This window comes from Ciconia boyciana, chromosome 10 (assembly GCF_034638445.1).
Source record: "Ciconia boyciana chromosome 10, ASM3463844v1, whole genome shotgun sequence".
Taxonomy (NCBI): domain Eukaryota; kingdom Metazoa; phylum Chordata; class Aves; order Ciconiiformes; family Ciconiidae; genus Ciconia; species Ciconia boyciana.
Genome location: NC_132943.1, coordinates 28,349,506 through 28,371,489, shown reverse-complemented (window position 1 = coordinate 28,371,489; position 21,984 = coordinate 28,349,506). Strand labels below are relative to the sequence as shown.

General features: G+C 36.9%; 1 protein-coding gene across 7 annotated transcripts in view; it reads left to right on the top strand.

Annotated features, from left to right (window-relative positions):
- PDE1A (phosphodiesterase 1A) overlaps positions 1 to 21,984 on the top strand; it is a 233,792-nt gene that overhangs the window by 188,244 nt on the left and 23,564 nt on the right. For all 7 annotated transcript variants that reach the window (XM_072874737.1, XM_072874738.1, XM_072874735.1 and 4 more), the window contains 8 exons: positions 473 to 589; positions 2,022 to 2,162; positions 6,912 to 7,012; positions 9,480 to 9,605; positions 15,604 to 15,705; positions 15,825 to 15,945; positions 19,779 to 19,860; positions 21,456 to 21,576. In XM_072874737.1, the coding sequence (XP_072730838.1) occupies positions 473 to 589; positions 2,022 to 2,162; positions 6,912 to 7,012; positions 9,480 to 9,605; positions 15,604 to 15,705; positions 15,825 to 15,945; positions 19,779 to 19,860; positions 21,456 to 21,576 (911 nt within the window). The remainder of the gene's footprint in view (positions 1 to 472; positions 590 to 2,021; positions 2,163 to 6,911; positions 7,013 to 9,479; positions 9,606 to 15,603; positions 15,706 to 15,824; positions 15,946 to 19,778; positions 19,861 to 21,455; positions 21,577 to 21,984) is intronic.

Genomic DNA, 21,984 nt, shown 5'->3' with positions numbered 1-21,984 from the left:
TATGTATGCAATTAAAAAATGGTATTTCTTGAGGATGTAGTGCTTCACCTTTTCCCCTGAAAGTCAAACACTGTTATATTATTCTCAAATTGTTATATGGCTATAATGACATTGCATAATAGCCTATTTAAAGGATGGGTATTCACATTAGCTCCATGAGGTTCTGTAGACAATTTGTAAACTGAAAGTTAAATTTGAAAGGTTAAGGCCTTTGATTCGAAGCATACTAAGTTACATAGGTCACGTTATAAGTATTTTATTCATAACTGGCACAACTATTTTCATCGTTAATATTGAAATAGTCATTAATGTGTTATCTACATTAGGAGTTTGAAAGAGTTGGAAAATAAAAAACCACCAAACTCTCCCCCTTCCCCCAAACAAAATGAAAATATCTTTTTCAGCGATTAACTGGAAACCTACTTAAACAGATGGAAACTTTATGTTCTTCTTCTTTTCCCCTCATCTACAGGATGTTGATAAATGGTCTTTTGACGTATTTGCCCTAAATGAAGCAAGTGGAGAGCACAGTCTGAAATTTATGATGTATGAGCTGTTTACCCGATATGACCTTTTGAGCCGTTTCAAGGTCAGAAACTAGCGACAAATAAAAATAAGTATGCAAAAATAAGTATGTCAAATTTAAAATACAAGAAAGCTAGGATATGTTTGAAATGGTATTTTATTGTACAATATTGAACAGAATTTCAAAGAATATGGCAAATTGAGCATTGTAATATACCAGTAGTTCTACTAAATGGAACTTCACCCAGAGCATGCAAATTTTTCCGCAGCCCAAAAAATGGAAACCTATGCACACCCATGTCAAGTCAGTTTGGGATGGGATGTTGCTAATGAGCAGCTAAATGCTGTAAGCATTAAATAGACAGATTATGTATACAGTCTATTTACTCAGCAGTACTGAATCAGCGTCCCAGCTTCAGGGAACAAAGATTCCTAATAAGACAGAAAACTGTAGTTAGTCCTAAGCACTTTTTCATAGTCTAGATCATAGTATGTTGCCCAACACTGTGCAGGCGTTTCAGCTGAACCTTCCTCTCCTAACCAACTTGGGGGATACATAAAGAGAAGGCTGCTTTTCTGTGGTGTTTGCAGGGTGTTGCAATACAATATGGAGTACTTATAACCAACTTTGAAAGGCTGAGATTAAAAAATGGATCGAAGTGCCGAATTTATTGTTATAATAGTACTGAATGAAAGTTTCATGACAGTTTCAAAATCTCTCCATTGCAAAACACCATGCTCCATTTGAAGAGGCTGCCTCACCCTGAAGTTGCTTTGAGTATTTTAATTTTAACTGATAACCCAGACTCAGCTTTTCCCATCAAGCTTTTCCCTTCAAGATCTGGGTGCTTGAAGTCAGAACCACACCAGGGCTACCATTAGCAACACAGTCAGAAAGTACATGATGTTACTGGCTCAGTGGGCTTAAGCCCATTCTCGGTCCCACTGTTTACCTTGCAGAGCTTTTAAATAAAGAAAAAAAATCTTACGGAAAATGTCATTTCATTATATGGGAAAAAAATAGGACTAGATAGTACCTGTACTTCATACGTTGCCTGGAGGAAGAGAAGGAAGGGAAGGCAGACTGTCAGATTCAAGGAAACCTTGTCTCAGGCAAGGTAAAACTGGTGAAGAAAAAGAGGTAATCCTATTGTTAGACTCCTATCTGTCATGCCTTTATTATATGAGCAATCTGTGCATTCCTGGTACAGGCAGACAGACAGACATGTCTTGAAAACTATTTGGTTGATAGCTCTGCAGTCTCTGTACACTAACCACATGCTGTGTGTGGTGTATCTAGAGGGATATAACATCTACAAGAATTGGGTGAAGACTTCCTGATGCATGTAAGATATTAGATCTTTAAATTTTAAATTTTGCCTTTGTTGTTTGCTGACTAGTCTATGGTGTATTTATTTATGGTTTATTTATTGCATGATTAGCTTTGCAGCTGTTGCAGGAAAAAACCATTTATTTTAATTTTTACTTCCCCCCAGATCCCTGTTCCCAATCTTATTTCATTTGCTGAAGCTCTTGAGGTTGGTTACAGCAAATACAAAAATCCGTATCACAATTTGATCCATGCAGCTGATGTTACTCAAACTGTGCATTACATAATGATTCACACTGGTATCATGGTAAGAAATACTGCAAAGTTCAATTTACTTCTTTCCTCAGCCTCTGCTGTTTTGGATACATGTGTACGTTTGTCTTTTCTTAAGGAAAAAGCTCCCATCAAAATTGCACACAGATAAATTCAAAACTACCATTCAGGCTGTGAACTTCATGTCATTTTAACAGTTCTTCCAGGCTGGAACTCTCCTAATGTGGAGGAAAAAAGAGAAAAAAATCCTCCTTAAATCCTTTTTGCTTTTCATTGCCTGAGCTTGGGCATTATATATCATACTAAAAGAGATACATTTGCAGGAGTGGGTAGGTGAGAATTTTTTGCTTCCACATCAGAGCCTGGGAGGTGTGATCAGGCAAGGAAGCTTTAGTATCTGCTGAGGTCCTGGCCATTGAAAGATATACTGAATCAGTGCAAGCTTACTCAAATACTCTGCAGCTGCCTTTTCTTTCAGTTTGCAACCTTATTTAGGACTGCTCTTGCATACTGTATGTGCCTATAGTAGGCAGGAGATTGCATTTGCCTTGCACTATTGCAATATCCCAGTGTTTTTTAGTATTTGCTTTGGGAACTGAAGTGAGTCTGTGCAAGCATTTTTACTCTAAACACTTACCTTTGATTTAAGACCAGCAGTGGGAGTCTCCTCGCTATCAGTTTGCTAGGCAAAAGTAAATACTGACTGAAAGAAAACAGACATTTCTGTCAATGGCCTTTTGATGATTTGTCCTCACTATGAATGCACTTCTTTCAAAAAAAAAGTGGGAAGTGGTAGTGTCTGATTTCTGGTTTTAGGGCTGACTCTAAATATTTGTGCTCCAATATATAGATAATAAATGTTAGTCGTTCACTTATGTTAAGCCTTTTATCACTGGAAGCTTTGCCTTTGACTTCAGGGGAGGAAAAAACATGTACCTAGGTATTGCAGGGTTTAATTCTATTGTTTGAAAGAAGTGTTTTGCTTCTAAGCATCAAGCTTTTAAAGCTACATTTTAACACAAGTACTACTTGCAGAGTGAAGCTTGGAGTCTTCAGCAGCCAAGATTCCTTTTCTCATTGAGAGGTTTTCTTGAGAAAGGACTTCCATACTAGACTGAAAAATAGGCTAGACAGCTCTTGCCAAGATCACTCCAAACCAAAGTTGTTGTGTAAGATGTTCACCTATCAAAACAATATTTTAATAAAAGAAAAAGCTTGAAGAGATTAGGTCATGGTTCCTATCCTACCTTTGTCTTCTATTGTAAGATCAACTGTAAGCATTAAGTGATGTGAGACGTCTTCGTTGCAGGTATACATCTGGGTCAGCAACTTAACAGGGAGAAAAATCCCTCTGTTGTATTATGCATTATAAACATCCCTTTGGCCTGTTTTAACTGTGCCCCTCCGCCCTTCAAAAAAGACAGTAGCATCTATATTTTCTTTGTGGTGCCAGGACAACGTTCAAACTTCCAGAGCTATCCTACTGAATTTGAGATGTTTAGCCATTGATTAAATAACTTTGCAACACACTTCGGGTATCTCTGAACACTGAATGAAGGAACCTGTTTCATATTTGGATATCTGCTATGCCACCAGGTGCACATGAGAATGAGAAAGGCCTCTCCAACTCAAGTTTTACAATATTAGCATCTTAACCTTGTAACTGCACTTTGATGTGATTTGGACAACTGTTTTCAGAAAAGCTTAGACTTGATTTCTGTTACTTTGCTGTAAAACCTCATTAATGTTGCGATGCTGCTACAAAATATTTCTATAAAATATTCCAGGTTTTAAATATTCACATTCGAATTGCTGAATTCTGATATTGGAAAGTTCTTGGAAAGATGTCTAACTAGGACAACACTTAGTCAAGAGTGCCTTCAAACAGATGTAGCTTGCCAAGCAGAAGGAACGTTTATAGAAATCAGTGTTTGAAAGGCCTAGTGATTCTGCAGCTTGCAAAGTATTTCTGTCCCAAATGTCATTTGCAGTTTGAGAACGCATCAGTATCATGCAAATGTTCTATTTAACTTGTTGGGGTTTTTTTTTTCTGTTGCCAGGTTAACCCTACAGAACCTTACTCAATAACAATTTGAAGTTTGCTTCTCAAGCGAATAGTTTTCAGAGTATATCTGTTGTAATGCCTCTTTTAACTCTGCTGTGTCTTCTAACAAATACCTGGATTGGAGTCAATTTGGTGCAATTCTATATCAAATTCCTGTGTATGTTTTGCAGATTGGCATGCGATTTGAAGTTCTTGTGCTTTCATTGTATCTTAAGGAACTGATACTGACTCCCAAATCTTGCAAAGAATTGCTGTCTTCCTTGTTCGCTTCTGAAAGACATACTGAAGCAAATGTTTCAAAAAGCTGGGTTTTAGAAAATTCTTTTGATGACTCCTGCTGTTGAGGTCATACATTTTGTATCTTTTATAGGCACCTGAAAAACAGCCATATTTCAGCATTTGCCAAAAAATTTGGCTGGTCAGAGGTTATGCTTCTCCACAAGCCTTTAAAGAGATCCCAGTGAAGAATAACACATATTCAGAGTCACATTTAAAGAAATAAAATAATCATTGTATTTTCCAAAAGTTACTGTCTATCTTAAGAAACAAGATCCAGCCACCTCAGATCAATGTGTTAGCAAGTTAGATATCACAGATGGCACACAATCTATTAACCTTCCCAAGAGATTAAATCCCAGATGATATGACTGAAATATATAACCTAAGCTTGCATTTATGAAGTGTTCATCTTTATAAAGATTTAAGAATCCAAGTCCCAGGGAATACATCTTGTAAAGAACTTTTGAGTCATCGATCATCTTCCCACCATCCCTTTTCTCCTCCCACGTACCTGTATTGCTCAAACTAAGGGAAAATTTGTCTTTACTATCAATAAGTGCATTGTGAGACTCCCTTTCTTACTCATTTTTTAATCCATCATTGTTTAAGAAAATAGTTTGAACCAGAGCTCATGAAAAGTTGAAATGTATCTGTTTACTTATAAGCAATTTATAATACTGGAAAACATATCTCAACAGAAGACATCTTTTCCAATGGGCATAGTATCTTCCAGGAGGGAAGCAGGTTCCAGCTCTTTGAGGTCTTGCAGACCTCCAGATACCTGCTTTTCCCTCTCCCTTTGGGAAAAACACTTGTTAACTGTCTCTCTAAGAGCTTTCTCCTGCTTCCTTAGAAATCCTTTACGTAAAGTAGTTCTTTGATTCTCTGATTTGAATACTGATCTGCATTTTGACTGTACAGCTACAGTCTCTAGAATACGTGCTCTCATATAGCACCGTATGAAGTTTCTGTGTAGCCCATAGATGTTGTTTGTAAAGAATGCTCTTCTGCTTACAAATGCATTGTCTAGCAACTATTTTGGTTACTAAAAAAGCTGATCTTTGAAAAGGCATCTTAAATAAAAAGTTTATGTTTAGCTTTAGTTACTAATAACTTCTGGCTTTCTATTCTATTTGGTATGTTGAACACATTGTGAAAGCCAGGACCGGTCATGGCCTGGTTTCTTGTGACACACAATACAATGAAGGTCATCATTTCCATTTTTAGAACTGCTTACAGTACATTCTCATTCCTCTGTTGTGACCTTTTTTAATCTACACTGCTTCACCAACAGCCAGTACTTGTTGTTCCTCAGCAGTCTTATTTTGTCGCTGCATGACCTATTTCATTATTCTCACATTACTTCTGGATCTTGACTGTTTCCTTTCTTCTTTGCAAGAAGTACTACTATTGGCAGCTTATACCACTTCTGGCAGCTTATACATCTTATATCCATTCATACACATGTATGTGCATATATGGGTGCATAAAGATGAGATCATTCTTCAATTCTTTAGTACAGAAGCTTACTTCTACACTAAAAAAACCTGAAATATGTGTGGAAATGCTTGACTGGCACTTGACTTAATCAGTCCTATGACTGCGGGGGTTAATTATCGTATGATTTTTCTGCCCCCATTTTTACATGGAGTAAATTTTCTCCTCAAGGATGATTTATCATTCAAGAAATAGAACTTGAAAGTTAAAATAACAGATATTATTTTACAAACCCGAGTGATACAGAACAGCCTCCGTTAACAAGATGTATAACAGTGCACAAAACTCTAGGGCCTGCATTATTTTGTATACATGACCTCTGTTACCTTTTGTTCTGTGTAACTGTATACTAGCCTTATGCACCCTTTTTTTGCATTAGTACAAAGTATGATAAAATTGAGAACAGAAAAATCTCCCATGGGCCTAATTTTAGTGCTATGTACACTGGTAAAATATAGTTAATGCTGGTGTTGTACCTAGAATTTATTATGAACTGTATATATTGTTCACTGAAAGACAAATTATAAACTTAACTTCATATCAAGTTATAAACTTAACTTCATATCATTTTGCCAAAACCATAATTTGGCAAATGCCATGTATGGGCTAGCAGATTAGATACTTCCTACACAAAACAGCTACAAAGTATACCATGTTATTCCAATAATTGTTATACCAATTATCTTAATAACTTCTTATATTTTTGTCTGCCAATATTTACTTTGCTAGTGACCATAAGGACATTAACTTGTTCTTAGAGAAATCATAATAAGTACAAGGAGTTATTTTACTGTATAATACTGAAGTGTTATGGATATATAGTTACCTGGGATAAAGTTTACTTAAGTTAAAGGTAATGCAAAACATTTCCAGTACCGTAGTGTTTAATCTGAGTTAGGCTATTGTAGAAAATATGACTAAGATTTGTTTTTCGTTTACCAGCACTGGCTCACAGAACTGGAAATTTTAGCAATGATCTTTGCAGCTGCCGTCCATGATTATGAACATACTGGGACCACAAACAATTTTCATATTCAGACAAGGTAAGCGAAGTGGTTTCTTAAGTGTCATATCTGGCGTTTGCTGTTTGTTGGTCTGAATTGTTTCATACCTCTTACTGATACAGCCAGGAAGTAGCCAGGACATTCCTGATTTTACAGATTGCTTCCTTGACCTCTGTACAGTTAGTGGCGCTGCTCACATGAACAAAGACAGTGCGGAAAAGTAAGGAGTTAGCTCCTTGAAATCATTATATTTTGGAGCTGATATTTCAAGAGAGATTTTAAAAAGATTCAGAACACAGACTTGAAAACCCCTCACCCTTCTATTTGCTTGCTTAAATTCTGATACTTTCAACTCAAAAATTTCTTCTACAGTGTCCCCAGAAAAATACCACTTCACTTTCAGTAATGTGTCTGCACTTACTTCAGGTGCTAAATTTTGTTTCAAGTTGGTATTAAACTTACAGGGTCCTAGTACAGAGGGAGAAACCTTCAAGTACAGCTTTAGAAATACCTACCACGAGTCCTCTCCTAGCATGTTTTGACAGCATCTGCAGTAGTTACAAAAAAGAAATCTAGAAAGAAATCCAGCTTGAAAGCCAGGCTAACTGTATTCTCATGCAGGTGCAGCGTGTCATCCTAGCTTCTGGTCCAGAACAACAGCATATACCCCTCTCCCGTATAACATTTTCAGCTTATCAAAGGAAAATCACAGACCAATCCATTACTGGGAGATAAATGGTACACCTGATACTTAGCCTAGTACAAAGCATCTTATTGTTCTCTCACACTAGGCTATACTTTGTTTTTAGTATCCTCAGTTGAGGAGTCCACTTTACCTGCTCTTGAAAAAAAAAATTTCAGCAAAGCATTGGCATATTCTAACAAAACAGCTCTGTGCTAGAAATACTACTACTTTGAACAGAAGCATCCTTTCACACACCTATAGGGATAAAGTGCCCAATGGTTACATTTAAATTAAATCCATAACATACTTGTGCCCTGAGATGTGCCCTTCAGTAATGAACAAATTCTAGATCTGCACCTGAAATAAAGACATAATTCTGTTCTCCCTCAGCATAGTATGGCTAAAAATAAGCTTCAGTTTGTTGTTCCAAGTTTATATTACTTTTCTATTTTTGTCCTTAATACTTTGCTCTGAAGTATTGCAAAAGTGGAAAATGAATTAAGCTGTGAATTTTACTTGGGCATACTTGCAAATAGGTATTTGTTTTGTGATGGAGCTCATTCTTCCCTCCTAGTGGGACTTGGCCCTGATGTGGCATCCCAGGGCCATGATTCCAGGCGTCTTTTGCCTGAGAAAAGCTGGTGAAATGGCTGTCACAGTCATAGCAAATCTTAGTACTTTTTAAAACTAGCCATAAGTAGCTATGTGGGTGAAAGTGTGCTTCACAAACATACGTGATTAGCGAATCACAGTTTTTCCCATGATTTTAGTAGGATTATGGATGTACACATATTCATTATTTAGGTAGGTTATGGTTTGTTCCCTCTAAATAAAGTTTCCAATCCTATTTCAATTTTTTAGATTCCTTGGTACCATACCGTACACGTGGGTGGTTACACTGAATATATACTATTGCTCAACAGAACAAGAGGTTGAATTTACCTTATTAATATCATAGTAAGCTGAGCTGCTAAATCATCACACCTTTCTTCTAGTACAGACTTTTCAATTGACCAAATTGAAATGCTCAGGAATAGTTTTATCAGAACAGAAGTGTAGCAGAGAGGGGAGACCCAAGGTTGCTTAGCAAGTCAGATCAGATCTTGGGGAAACAAATTCCCCAAGAATTAATGAAGTTTGAAGCGAAGTATGATAAATCCATACTGCATCAAAACTTGTGAAAATCTATATATAATTTTGGTATTGCAATCAAATTTCAGCTTAGCATCTTTTCCATTCCTTTGTTGTGAGGCTCAAGGTTTGGCTGTTTTTCTGACAAAAGATGGCATCTTTTTAAAACATATGAAATCAAAGTTTTTTAATATTTTATTATTTACAGCTCCTTCTGTTTATGAGTGACATGGGCCAAAGCACATCTGTCTCAGAACAGGGGTAGTAACTTCTTAATGCCCTTGCTGTGGCTGGAGCCCCCTCTGTTGATGAATGCATTGCGTTTTGTATCGCCAAAGAGTACGCTTGAGTAGCCTAATTAGAGCATTTCTGTTGCTGTGCCATCCTATCTACAGCCAAGAGGCTCAAAGATCTCCTCACAAGTTTTTGTCCTAGTTATAGCATATAAATAAAACATTACACATTTAAAAATATGACTTTCCCACAAACAGTATATACAATGGTATAATGATATTTTTTTATGCATTTAGGATGGAAACTTTATCAGTATTTAATACAATAGGAACAAATAAACATAGTTTGATATATATATAGTCAATAGTTCTCATAGAGAATACACAGTCCTACCTTCCCCAGTGCCATCATCGGGATGCTATTGCAAATTCTGCCTTTTTTTTTTTTTAACACTAGGTCAGATGTTGCAATATTGTACAATGATCGTTCTGTTCTTGAAAATCATCATGTAAGTGCTGCTTATAGACTCATGCAAGAAGAAGAGATGAACATCCTGGCAAATTTAACCAAAGATGACTGGAGGTAAGACCTGCTGTGACATTCAAACTTAATTCCAGTATTTAAAAATAATAAAAAACATCAGGCCTTCCCTGTGGAGTCTATTTTAAGAGTTCAAATTACAGGAAGAAACTTCGGCACTGGAAGGAGTAATGGATATTTAGAGCTTAGGGAAGGCTGCTGTGGTGTAAAGTAGTACTGTTTGGGAGACTCCATATAATTTTCCAAGTGAGGTTGCACACTTATGAGGCACAGTGTTGGACTGTGTGGTGAGATAGCTCTTCAGGAAAACCACAGTGCTGCCCCTCTTGAGCTAGGTTACCTTTGTCTAACAGTGGGTTAAAGCCTCGGTGCAGAGTCACACTGCTGCCAGCTTGAGCTCTACTGCCTCTGGGATTTCTGCTGTGTAACATAGCACAGCATAGTCACATCTTGGTTAAGCATTAAAAAATGAATTATCTGGAGAATCCAAAAATAATAAAGGCCCAGAAGCACTACAGAAATATCTTTTTTTTAAAAATTATTTTTCTTAATTTTAGTGTAATTCCTGAAGAAAAATTGACCAGCTACAAGAATCAGGATCATAAATGATGTGTCACAAATACTAAGACCTGTGAGTCCAAAATGAACAAGTGTTAGTTAGAGATAAGACTTTCTCCATTATTAAAAAGGACATGTTGATCGCTACACGTAGCGCTTAAAATATGAGTCTTCTGTGTGTTTCTGTAAACATAGCTATTATTCAGAGATCCTAAAAATAACTTTTAAATAGGTGGACTGTGTAGTCAGAGAGAGATGTTCTGCTTCCAGGAAAGTCTCCCACTGTGAATGATGCCACCATGAATAACAAAGCTATACTCTACTTTATTTATGTTTTCACAAAACTAGACATTTATGAAGGAATATGTGAATGTAGATCAAATTTTGGTGTGGTGTATATTTACAGATGGAGGACTGTTTTACATGGTAGATTTACATGATTTTACTTGTCTACATGATCAGAACACCCCTAAATATAAAGCGTATGTTGAATGTAAGTCTGCTGACTCTTTTGATTTTCAATTCATTATTTTTCTGTAGCTAGTCCAAAACACTGAATATTAAAGTATTATTAATTTTTTATTTAATACAAAGTGAGAGAGGCAGCATACACTTTTTCATTCTCATAAAAGATTTCTTCTCAGAGGATACTCATTTGGATTTAGTTATCAGGTTTGCGTTGTAAATTTAGTTCTGGAGAAAGATCTCTGGAAGTAAATTGTAAACTTCAGCAATAATTGTCATATACACCTAGATTTTCGTTGCCAACATGAGTCAGCCTTGCTCTGCGTGGAACTGTTTTGGACCTGATAGTTTTGGGGCTGATAGCTCTCTGTGACCCTATTTTTGCTTGTCCTAGCTATTGAGTATGGAGAAATTGATTGTGCCAGTAGACAGCCATCACAGGCTGGTATTCTGTCTTTTAAAACTATCATTGTAGAGAGGTAATGATTTTCAAATCTTCAGACTTGTTGCCTTGAGTGTGTTTTTTTGAAGTGTTGTTGTTTCATATGGTGTCCTACCAGAGAATGCTTCCAGGTAGAAAGGGGCAGATGATCTTCAGTTGAATTTCAGTTCAGGGCTGGACCAAGGATGGCTTAAAGACATTTACGTGCTTCCCCAGTCCTGGCTTCTTCATCCCTGGAGACCACCATAAATGAGTATAGTTTGGGAATCCCTGCAGCAACATGCAGTTGCTCCCACTGACAGAAATCTGGCTGCCAGCTAGAACAGTGCATCCCAATTGTTCCCTTTTGTTATGTCACTGGGGAAAAGAGTGATAGGATGGAAACTCCTGTGAAAGAAAATATTTCTCAATGGAAAGAGGAGCCTATGGTTTCCAGGTGGACTGGTGGACTGCAACAGAATAAAGGGAAGAATGTGATAGATTGTCTTCACATTTCTGAAGCACACTCTTCTCTGCGTAGATTGCTTGGTCTGGTCTTCCCACAGTTCTTTTTCTTTATATTATGGACCCTGTGCTCTATTCTGTTGCATTTCATTTCTCCGTGGTTTTTGAACCTGTGATAAACTACCATGTCCCTTCAGAAGTTGCTCAATCACAGACTAGGTGTGTTTGCACTTGCTTTTCAATCTCCTCTCACTGTAACCCAATTTGGATTTCCTGGAGGATTTTATTTTAGTTTTGCGAATTTTGTTTGTACACAGTGGCTGCATAGATCCAGTCCACTGTTACATGCAGCCAATTTGAAGCTGGTGGGATTTGACAACCAGAGAATGTAGAATTTATGGTCTCTTTTTGGGGCTATTCAGTACACTTTAGAAAAGATGTATGAACTGACTAATAAGCTCAAGCAATTAAACAAGGACACTCAGTTCGATGTTTTGTCACTTAGCTAGGCAATTACAGTCTGTACTTTCAAACAAAGTGGTAACTTCCAAAGTGCCAGTCTGAGTACCTGCACAATCTGTTGAAGCCTGATACTTAATTTAGAGGGTCAGTCATGGAAATGATGGTTTCCTGGTATTCATTTCTGATACCCAAAAATACCTGTTACCCTGTCATCAGATACAGCTGTTCATTGGTGCAATGACAGATCTGTTAGCCACTTAAAAGAAGCTCTTCAATTTTCTAATTATTACTAGAGTGAACTTCTTGGTTCTATAGTGAAATTCATGCTGTTAAGACTAACAGTTTTGAAGTTTGCACTGAATCAAATTGGCAGCAAATTGAAATGATAATTTGTTCAACTTTTTAATGTACTTCCTGGCACTGATTAATTTCTTGACTACTGTCAGATCTGTTTTCTTGAGTTGCAGCGATTTCATTTTTTTTTAAATTTAATACCCCTGCCTATTTAAACTGTGGTTCTGCTAATTATTTCAGCAAGATGAAGCAAAATGACTGAGAATGACTTTATAGTATTACATTTTCTTTTCTACATGTTAACGTTAAGAAGATAAATGCACTAATAAACTGTCAGCTTCAATTAAGTTTAAAACATAGGGTTTGGGTCTGAGCAGGGAAACACTGCCAGCATTCTGATGAGGATGTCCTTTGTGGATAATGCATGTGACATTCATAGTCTTTTCTCACCCTTTTCTCAACTCTGAAAAAGTATTCCAGTCTTCCATATTGTCTTGTTTCTCTCACGTAGCACCCCTAAATAACTAAAGAGGGATCCCTTTTTGCCGCCCTTTCTCCTTTGATTACCAGGTTGCTGGTGTTCTAGCACCCCATGTGTTACGTCAACACTTATAGGTGGTCAGGTGGTATTAATGTCTCAAACCCTTCCAGTCATAAGGCACACATTGATATATTGCCTGATTATATAAAAAAGACTAAAAACCAATATGCATTATATACAATGCATAATGAACAGCTTTTCTTTCACAACTTCCCTTGGGAGTCTTCTGTCTGAAGAAAGCAGGATTGCTATAACTTGCAAGATGAACCTTATGTCTTCAGTTCCCAACTTGCTTTTGCTCATCTTAGCCTATTCCTGCATTTTCAGATTAGTTTCCCATTGACTAAAGGTCTTTGTCACGGACAAATCCAGGTAAAGCTAGTTTCTGCTTATTGGTTAACTACTTTTCCGAGAGATTCATGTGCCACGCCTTGTCTCTCGTTTGTTACAGCATTATTCATGTCATTTTTTCACATCATCTTGCATCTATTTTTTTACAGTATCCTATCCATAGGACATATGGATATAGGAGGGTTAAGAAAGGATGACAGCACAGGATATGACAGTTTACTTAAGAAAAGTGGGGTTTGTATACTCAAAACCAGTAATCTTCCAATTGTGGGCCCCAAAACCCTGCTATGTGCTGTATGTGAATACTGTTACCACTTCCTGTCATAGGACTAAAGATGGCAACACCTAGGTATCTTTTTGCCATGACAGCACGATCACTGCTAACTGTATTATCCCGATGCCTGTAGCTGTGGACAGCTTAATGAAGTGGGCAGAGATTTCTGTCCAGGAGTTATCTATGAGACCAGCTGAGGTCTCCTTCAGTATGGAAGTTGAGAGGGTCTTTTTTCCCTGGGAAATGGTTTGGGAATGGTTTAAGTCCAAGAGTAATCTGTACAATGATAGCAGACTGAGCATTTGTAGCTCTCGTAAAGCTTTATTTAACATTTCCCCGTCACTTCTGAATTTTCCATTTCTCTATTGATGATGGATAGGGGCGCAGACAGGAAACAACCATGGGCTGTAGGTTGAGAGCCTATCCCTTGCTGTTAAGCAGCTTTTTAGTGGCCTGAAGTCTTCAGAAGTGTGTAAGGAGGACAGTGCTACCTTGTTTGATCCTTATTCAGGTGATGGAGGTAAGAATTAGGGTTTGTCTCCTGCCATCACAGTGTGAATCTACTGGAAGCAGCATTTTGCTTTTCTGTGTGTCTTTTGTAGTAGGGGTGGGCTTATTTCTGATTACTCTGAAATGTTCAGACACAGAAAGTTCCTAGGAAAATCTCCCACAGAAAGGGGAAGTGATAATTATTTAATTATTTCAGTCTTACAAACAACAGGGTTTAACAATGCAGAGCCCTCAGTTTTCATGCTTTGCTTCAGTGTTAGCTGTTCTTTGTTTTCTTTTTTCTTCTTTTTTTTTTTTTTTAAATGGGTTTGGCTGTGTTTGAAGGGTACAGTTTCGAAGCCATGTGGAGGAGGAACAGTCGGGATGCAAATTAATTAGTATCTTATTATGAGGTCAGATAAGGTAAGGCATTTTCTAAACACAAGACTTGCTATGGCTGCATATTATTGAGTAGAAGTGAGAGGATTGGGTCTTTATCCAGTTACATCAAAGCAAATGAGGAATAAATACACAAAAATCAATGAGGAGTATCAGCTTAAATATACAATTAATTTGGCTCAAAAGCAGACTTGATAGTTTTTATAACAAACTATTCTAACAGCCCTAAAGAAAACTGCAATTTACCTCTTTAAAACATAGTCCTTTGAAAAAAATGCATTCTTAAGTAAATCAAAGATATGAATACAATATGAAAGACCAGTGAGAATGACTAAAGTAGGATTCTACTGTTGTAATTGATACTTGGACATCCTTAAGATTGGGACTGTGCTCATGAAGATATATGCTACATAATCAAAGATTTAATGTGGTGAATTGTCCCCAATATACGTATAAGCAGCACTCTTGCACATAAATCCTCCTAGGCCCTTTAAAAAGCATGTAAATAAAGACCCAGTAGACTCCTACATAGTCTATATACAATCCTTCTACGTCGAGGAAACAGAATTTTCCAAATCAGTAATTATTGTTGACAAAATTAATGTACTTTCATATACAATGAGAATTAATACACTTTCTTATATGATTCGTTTTACTATTTTCATATTCATTTAATAGAAGCTGATGGACAAGTCAACATCTCTGACCATAATACCAAGATATAGATAAACTATAAATCCTGAACTTGTTATGATTCATGAAATAGTCAATAAAGTATTTTTGAGATGAAGGGTATTTTGTCATAACGTTCATATATTGGTATAATGTAGATAGTGTTTCACATGTAATACCTCTTGCTCTTCTGAGTGTTTCCGCAGCCTTCTTCCTAGGTTTAGTCTTATGCCTGCTCTGCACTAATATGAGGGCGGTAATAAAATACACAAATATATCCTCTTGTGTGGTGGTAAGCCCAGACACCGACTGTTTTTTTGAATGCTGTTGGAAAAATAAGGAAAGACTTACAATGGGTGACAGAACGGCATGCAATTTTAGTGCATACACTAGAAAAGAGGAATTACAAAACAGGGTGACTCTGAAATAATGATTGCAGAGTGCATTTTCTGAAGTACATTGCTTTCACAGAATCACTTTAGGATACAAGGTTCAAGTTGTTAATAATTTATTTAAATGCTTTTTAAAACATAATAAAACTTGTGATGTTGTTTAGAAAGTTATAAATTAACAAGTACTGCTTAAACAAATGTACCATACATAGAATAAATTAATTGTAATCAGTCATTTTGCTTTTAATTATTCTTAGGGAGTTGCGTAGCTTGGTTATTGAGATGGTCTTGTCTACAGATATGTCGGGTCATTTCCAACAAATTAAAACGATGCGACATACTCTACAGCAGACAGAGGGGTAGGTTATTTTCCATTCTGTTCATTATCTATAGTCTTTCAATGAGCTCATGTACAAGAAAAGAATTTAAATAGTTGCTTTTGTTTTGAGATAATTGGAGCATGTCCTTGAATTGACAGGGTAGACAAAGCCAAAGCCATGTCTTTGATTCTACATGCAGCAGACATAAGCCATCCAGCAAAATCCTGGGAACTGCACTACCGGTGGACCATGGCCCTGATGGAAGAATTTTTTCGACAGGTGCCATTTTTAAAATCTTTTAATAAATCTAGTTCAAGAAGCAATGGTTACACAGTTAAATCTTTTCATAAGTCTACCATCAAGGATGCTGTTGGTTGTGATTGACAAGCATAGTCAGTAGTATATATTCCTTACTCTTCATACATACCACTGACATTAATTCAACTTTTATGTGCATGAATAAGATGAAATTGTTATAGCTCTATATCTATTTCAGCTGACACCAGGATTCTGAGTGTTGTAGAATTTTTTTTCTTTCAATAATAATATAACTTGTCAAGCTGTTTTCATTCTGTAGACAGAGATTTATGTATGCTTTGAGTTAAAAAGAAATACCAGCAGGGTAGGATGAGGGATTTGAAAATAGGAAGTATTCATGTTCAGCAAAGAAGGCAAAAAGTTGTCTCCATTTCACATTTCAGAAAGCCTTCCTATTTCTTTTCCTTGCCAGTGCTTGTCATGCATATGCCACATAGGTCTGAAGGTTTTGCTTTCATAACAGCCTGATCCAAAGCCAGAGGTTAGACGATATCATCCTGTTAACGCTGTGGCCATATATCCTAAACCAAAAATGAAGACACACCCTTGTAAAAGTCTTTTCATTTCTGTGAGATACTGAATTCAAAGAGAAAGCCCAGTAGGTGTTGGTGTCACTGCTGGCATTTTTTTACTCGCAGCAGGTGAAAAAAAACATTTCTCCAAAGGGGGAATACTGTCCCTGTAATGAATATTTGGGACCATGCACATTTTTAACATAATAGTTACTGAAGTACAATTGATAACCAAAATCCAGTTTAGGTTTTACACAGTTTCTACAGTTATACACAGGTTTTAAAAATGGTTAATACAGATAACGGAACAGTGTATGCCTTGCTCATCTTGATTGTTGTTATTTTGCTATATGCTGACATTTTCAAATCAGATGGGTTACACTGGAAAAAGGGGTCAGAGAATAAAAAAGTCAGTATGATAAACCATGAGGTCGTTAGGCCCATCTGCCCTAGAAGGTTCTTGCTCGGTTCCTAGAGGTTCTTTATACAAATTCTCAGTAGGGAGCATCAGGGCATCCTTGACTCTGGGCTTTGCACTGAGGAGACAGATTGGAGAGCTGGTGCCTTACTCTAAATAATGATTGGAATAAGTTTTGTGGAAATACTGAGTAGAGTCATGAGTTTGTGTCTGCTTCTGTAAATGGAAATGATGAGGATTTTGAGCTTGAGAGGAAAAAGGAGGAACAGATTACCCCAGATATATATTACTTGAAAAGGTCAGAAATGACCAACTGTAAAAACATTTTAGACACAGAGAGACAGACTAGACAGAGCCCATGGGACAGTGAGGCAAAGTGTCCAGTCAAGTGGATGTAGCATTAGCAATAAACAGTACCACGCTGGTCGTTGAGTGCATAGGATCAGCTAATGTTTTAGTCATTCCTTCATCCTTTCATTAGAAGAAGTAACTGGATCCCAAATAAGCTGCTCAAATACTTGAGAAGGCATTTAACAATAGAATCAAATCACCATATATGTATTTCTGCAACTCAGTAGTATAAATTGTGAAAGTCTTTCAGGCTGTAGAGGAGTGTGCGAGGAACTGAATCCCTCTTTATACGTACTACTAAGAACAGCGTGTGTGGAATAGTTCCAACACATTTAATGTGTGATGAAGTAACTGTACATAGATAAATGCACTGCGCAGTGCAGACACAGTAGGTCTCCTGCTTCCTAGATGCACTGGCTTGGTTGGGCATCCTCTGGTCTATTGATCTGAGTGTGTGTGGTGGAAGTCTCTGGGATTTCCAAATCTGTGTCAGCCAAGATGAAGTAGTCCAAATGTATACAAAACCCACTAATTCCTCCTCTTCTTTTCTTTAAAAATAGTAATTCAACTACTTCTACTGCCTTACAGGAAAAAACAGCAGAGCCTGAAACTGCTGATGCAAAAACAATGCTTTAACAGGCAGCTTTCAAAGTAGTGAGCACCAGCAAAAAATGAACATTCACCTAGACAATAAACTTTGTTAACTGCAGCTAACGGTTAAAATATGTGCCAGTGTGAACTTCAGGGAAAAAGCCAAACAACGCTTTAAGTTTAAAAGAAACAACTACAGAAAGTGTGTTATAATGCCAAGGAAAATCTGAGCTACTTGTTTAAAATAGAAATACACCCACCCATCTCAAAACCTTAAAAATAAAGAAATACATAGTTCAAGTCACTCAAAGAAGCATCACAGCTCCTATAGCATTCTGCTCTCAGTCTGAACAGATCCAAAAGCAGAGAATTTGTCCAGTGAGTTTTTTGATGTTTTTAATTTTAAATCTCATGAAATTGTAATGATCAATTTAAATATCAATGCTGTGTCCATTATTACAATTTACAATAGACTTAGACTTATGTGACATTTAAGTATTAATTATGTATTATATTAATTGCAAAGTCATTCATAATTAGGGTAAAGAGCTACTTGAAAACATAAAAAAATTCAAACTGATTCTTTGCTAGTGTGGAATTTTCTCTTTTTTAATACCTAGTAAAGGAAAGATTACAAAATTAATATAGCTTTAGAAATCCTGTATTCAACAATGGCTGAAATTGTTAGAACCACCCCAGTTTATATTATATCACAATCTGGCTTCTGCATTTACATGGAGATACTGCTAACACTGCTCCTAGTAGTTAAGTGTTCATGTGTTCTTCTACACTCTGAAGTCAAATTACGAACACTTGGGCATAAAATTTAAAGGCCATAGTGATAAAACTCTCAACTTCCACATGAAACACAATCTGCAAGCTACATCTGTTCCTGTGGCTGAAGTGGTTTTATTGGTATTATAGTTCTAAACTTTTCCCAAATCTAGTTCAATGATATATGATAAAAAGACTAAGGAAGGTTGATACTGCCCCCTTCATTCATCAGCTTCTGATGAGATTTTTGGGAAAATGTTCATGTACTGCTCCCCACTGAATGATCACAAAACAGCACTCTCCACAACTACTGTAGTATGTGGAGCCATTTTACTTGAAAGACTAAGTTTTCCTATATCTATAATGTCAGTGCTTCTGGGGGCCAGGTTTGTCGAGCAACACAAATTATAGCCTCCTTTGAAAAATGTCTCTTTGGGGGTTTTTTTGCACCACTAGACTTTCTTTTCGAGCTTTTGCAAGTCGGTTGGTCTACCATGCTGAAAATGGAGATAACACCCCCCTGTCTATTAAGACTGTTACGACAAAAAACTCTTTTAGTGTGTTAGGTGTTGAAATATTTTCTGAACTAGGTTTGTACAAGTCATCTGAGTAATAAAATCGAGCTTGTGCTTTTTTATGGTTTCAGCAGCAGAGGGACATGCCTGCTAGTGAGAATGAGTTTAAGTCAGATCATGCCCTTGACCTGTGTAAATCTGTTGAAGAAATTTTACATGTTGGATAAACCAATGTAATAGAAGGAAACACTTAGCATTTGGCGTATTATTACAAACATGTCTAAATATCTCCAATCCCGTTACATCTGGGATCAGCAGGACTAAACTGTGAATACTGAAGGACTTCATATATGTTAAATCTCATAGGCAGATGCCTTGCCCTTGAGGAGAACTTGCTTGCAATAAGTTCCTTTCTATAAAAATTGTCAAATGTAAGTTAGAATTTTGACTTTTACTTTTCCTGAAAATTTAAAGATAAATAATGAGGGGTTTTTTGCCTGTGGCTTATTTTTATTTAGGAGTATAAGTGAACAAAGTAATGTGTTGAATGAATACTAAAAACGTTCAGATGCCTTTGTCTCTCTGTCCATCTATCAAATATGTGCTTATAATATTAAATGTTGTTGTTTGCAGGGAGACAAGGAGGCTGCTTTAGGTCTTCAGTTTTCCCCACTCTGTGACCGCAAGTCCACTTTGGTAGCTCAGTCCCAAATAGGTAATGACAAGTTGTGTTTTTCTTTTTCTTGTATGTGTAGGAGCATGTAAAATCACGTGGACATTTCTTATACCCATTTTGAATCTTAAATGTTCCAAATGCCATCATATAGAAGCTATCTCTTTGCACCTATCTGTTCGCCAAACTCATATACTCTTACAGCAGAAATGCGCTGGTCTTAAAAGAACATGAAGTTACTTCAGCACATGTGATGCCAAGAAGGGGTAGGAGAAGGATTAACCAAAGTACTGGACATGAGCCCGACTTTTACTGTACACACTTTAGAGTTTGGTAGATCATGTCCTCAGACAGATTGACTCTTGCTCAAGAACTCACAGGGCTGTCTCTACTACAATCTGAAAGCCTGGTACCATTTTGTGGATGCATCTCAACTTAAAGCTAATTCATACATCAAATCTCTGGACTGCAGTTAAGACTGTCAGTGTGGCAGGGTCAAACTACACAGGATCAAGCCTCCTTGGGTTGACAAGGACTACTGCATTCTGTTCCCATCAATCCTAATTGCATTTTGGTCAACAGTGGCCAAACTTCAGCTTCCCATTTTCAGAAATGCGGGTCTTTGGCTCTCTCTATCACCGTTTCCACCGGCAATAATAAGGAAATAAAAATTGGTAAAGATCACTGGGGCTAGTTACAAGGAGATACCCTAGAAGCATGCTGAGTAAAGCAGTATGTCCTACCAACAGCTGTACCTTTTATGTGAGTGAACACAGTACTCAGGGAGAGATTCTACAGGTGACTGTCTTATCCTTGAACTGAAGCGTGTCATCCTGTCTGATCTTGTCACTCAAAATGTCCTTTATTCCATTTCACTGGGACTTGAAAGGCAATGTGCTTGAGTGTCATACCTACTGCAGGAGGGAAGCTGGATCCTAGGCTGAAGCACTGTTGCTCACCTTTGTGCTGTGTTGCACGGTTAGAGTACGAAGACATCTGGAAATCCATTGCTAGCTCATGTTTTAGCATTTTTTTTTTCTGTTAAGTGCTCAGCAGAGAATAATGCTTCATTCTCTTACACTGTCATTCCATACCTTGATGAGCACTTTAAAATGTAAAAGACATTGTTCAGAGCTGACATCTCAGAACTGTGGGATGAATGCTGTCTCCTAAGGATATTACTTGTTCTCTTCACTGATTTGACAGAACACTCCTACACACTGTGAAATAACACTTTACCTCCACAGAATAATAAACAGCAGTTTGAAATATTAACTCCTTGGCAAAAAGATCTGAATGGTAAAAGAGACAGTATGACTTCTAGCCCCTTGGCTCAACCGTAGCTTCCCTTCTATTCAATAATTAATATTCATTTCAAATGGTAGGTGTGTTCTGCAGTGCATAAAATTTACAAGAAAAAGGAATGAAAAGCTGTAATTATTAATGTCTAGTTATATCGGTACAGCTTCAGGTGTTTTTGTTTTTAGTTGTGCTTTTTTCCTCAAGATTATACTAGTGGTATCTAGTATGTTGAATCAGGACTACAGTCAGAAAATCAGCCCGATATCAAGTATTTATTTTCAGATTTGAGAGCTGTGAAAATGTAAAATCTGATTTTCTCTCTTTTTCTTCTTTAGGTTTCATTGATTTCATTGTAGAACCAACATTTTCTCTTCTTACGGACTCAATGGAGAAAATTGTTATGCCTCTTATAGAGGAAGCGTCAAAATCTGAAAGTCCTGCATTTGGGACACCCAGGTATGAATACACTGCTTAGTTATTGAACTAACATAAACTAACATAATAATGTCATTCTCAGAATTATCGCAATTATTTTAACAGTTGGAAAAGTAACATAAATAGCTGTACAGTATTGCCACCATGTGGTGCTGTGTTGTATTTGCAATATGCTGTTACTCCATTGACTGTGGACGATCGTGTATATAAAAAGGCAAAACCACAATAACAAGCAGAATACACATGTATAAAATATAAAGTTGATTTTATACGGCATATGTAATAAATTTTTTTTCCTTTGACTATAATCTTTGCAATAGATTATTGAAGTTCCTAGTTCTCTTATCTTGAGCCATTTTCAGTATTATTTTAATTGACAGTACCAAAAGTCATTCTTTGCTTTCTGAGAGACAATTGGAAGTGGAGGTG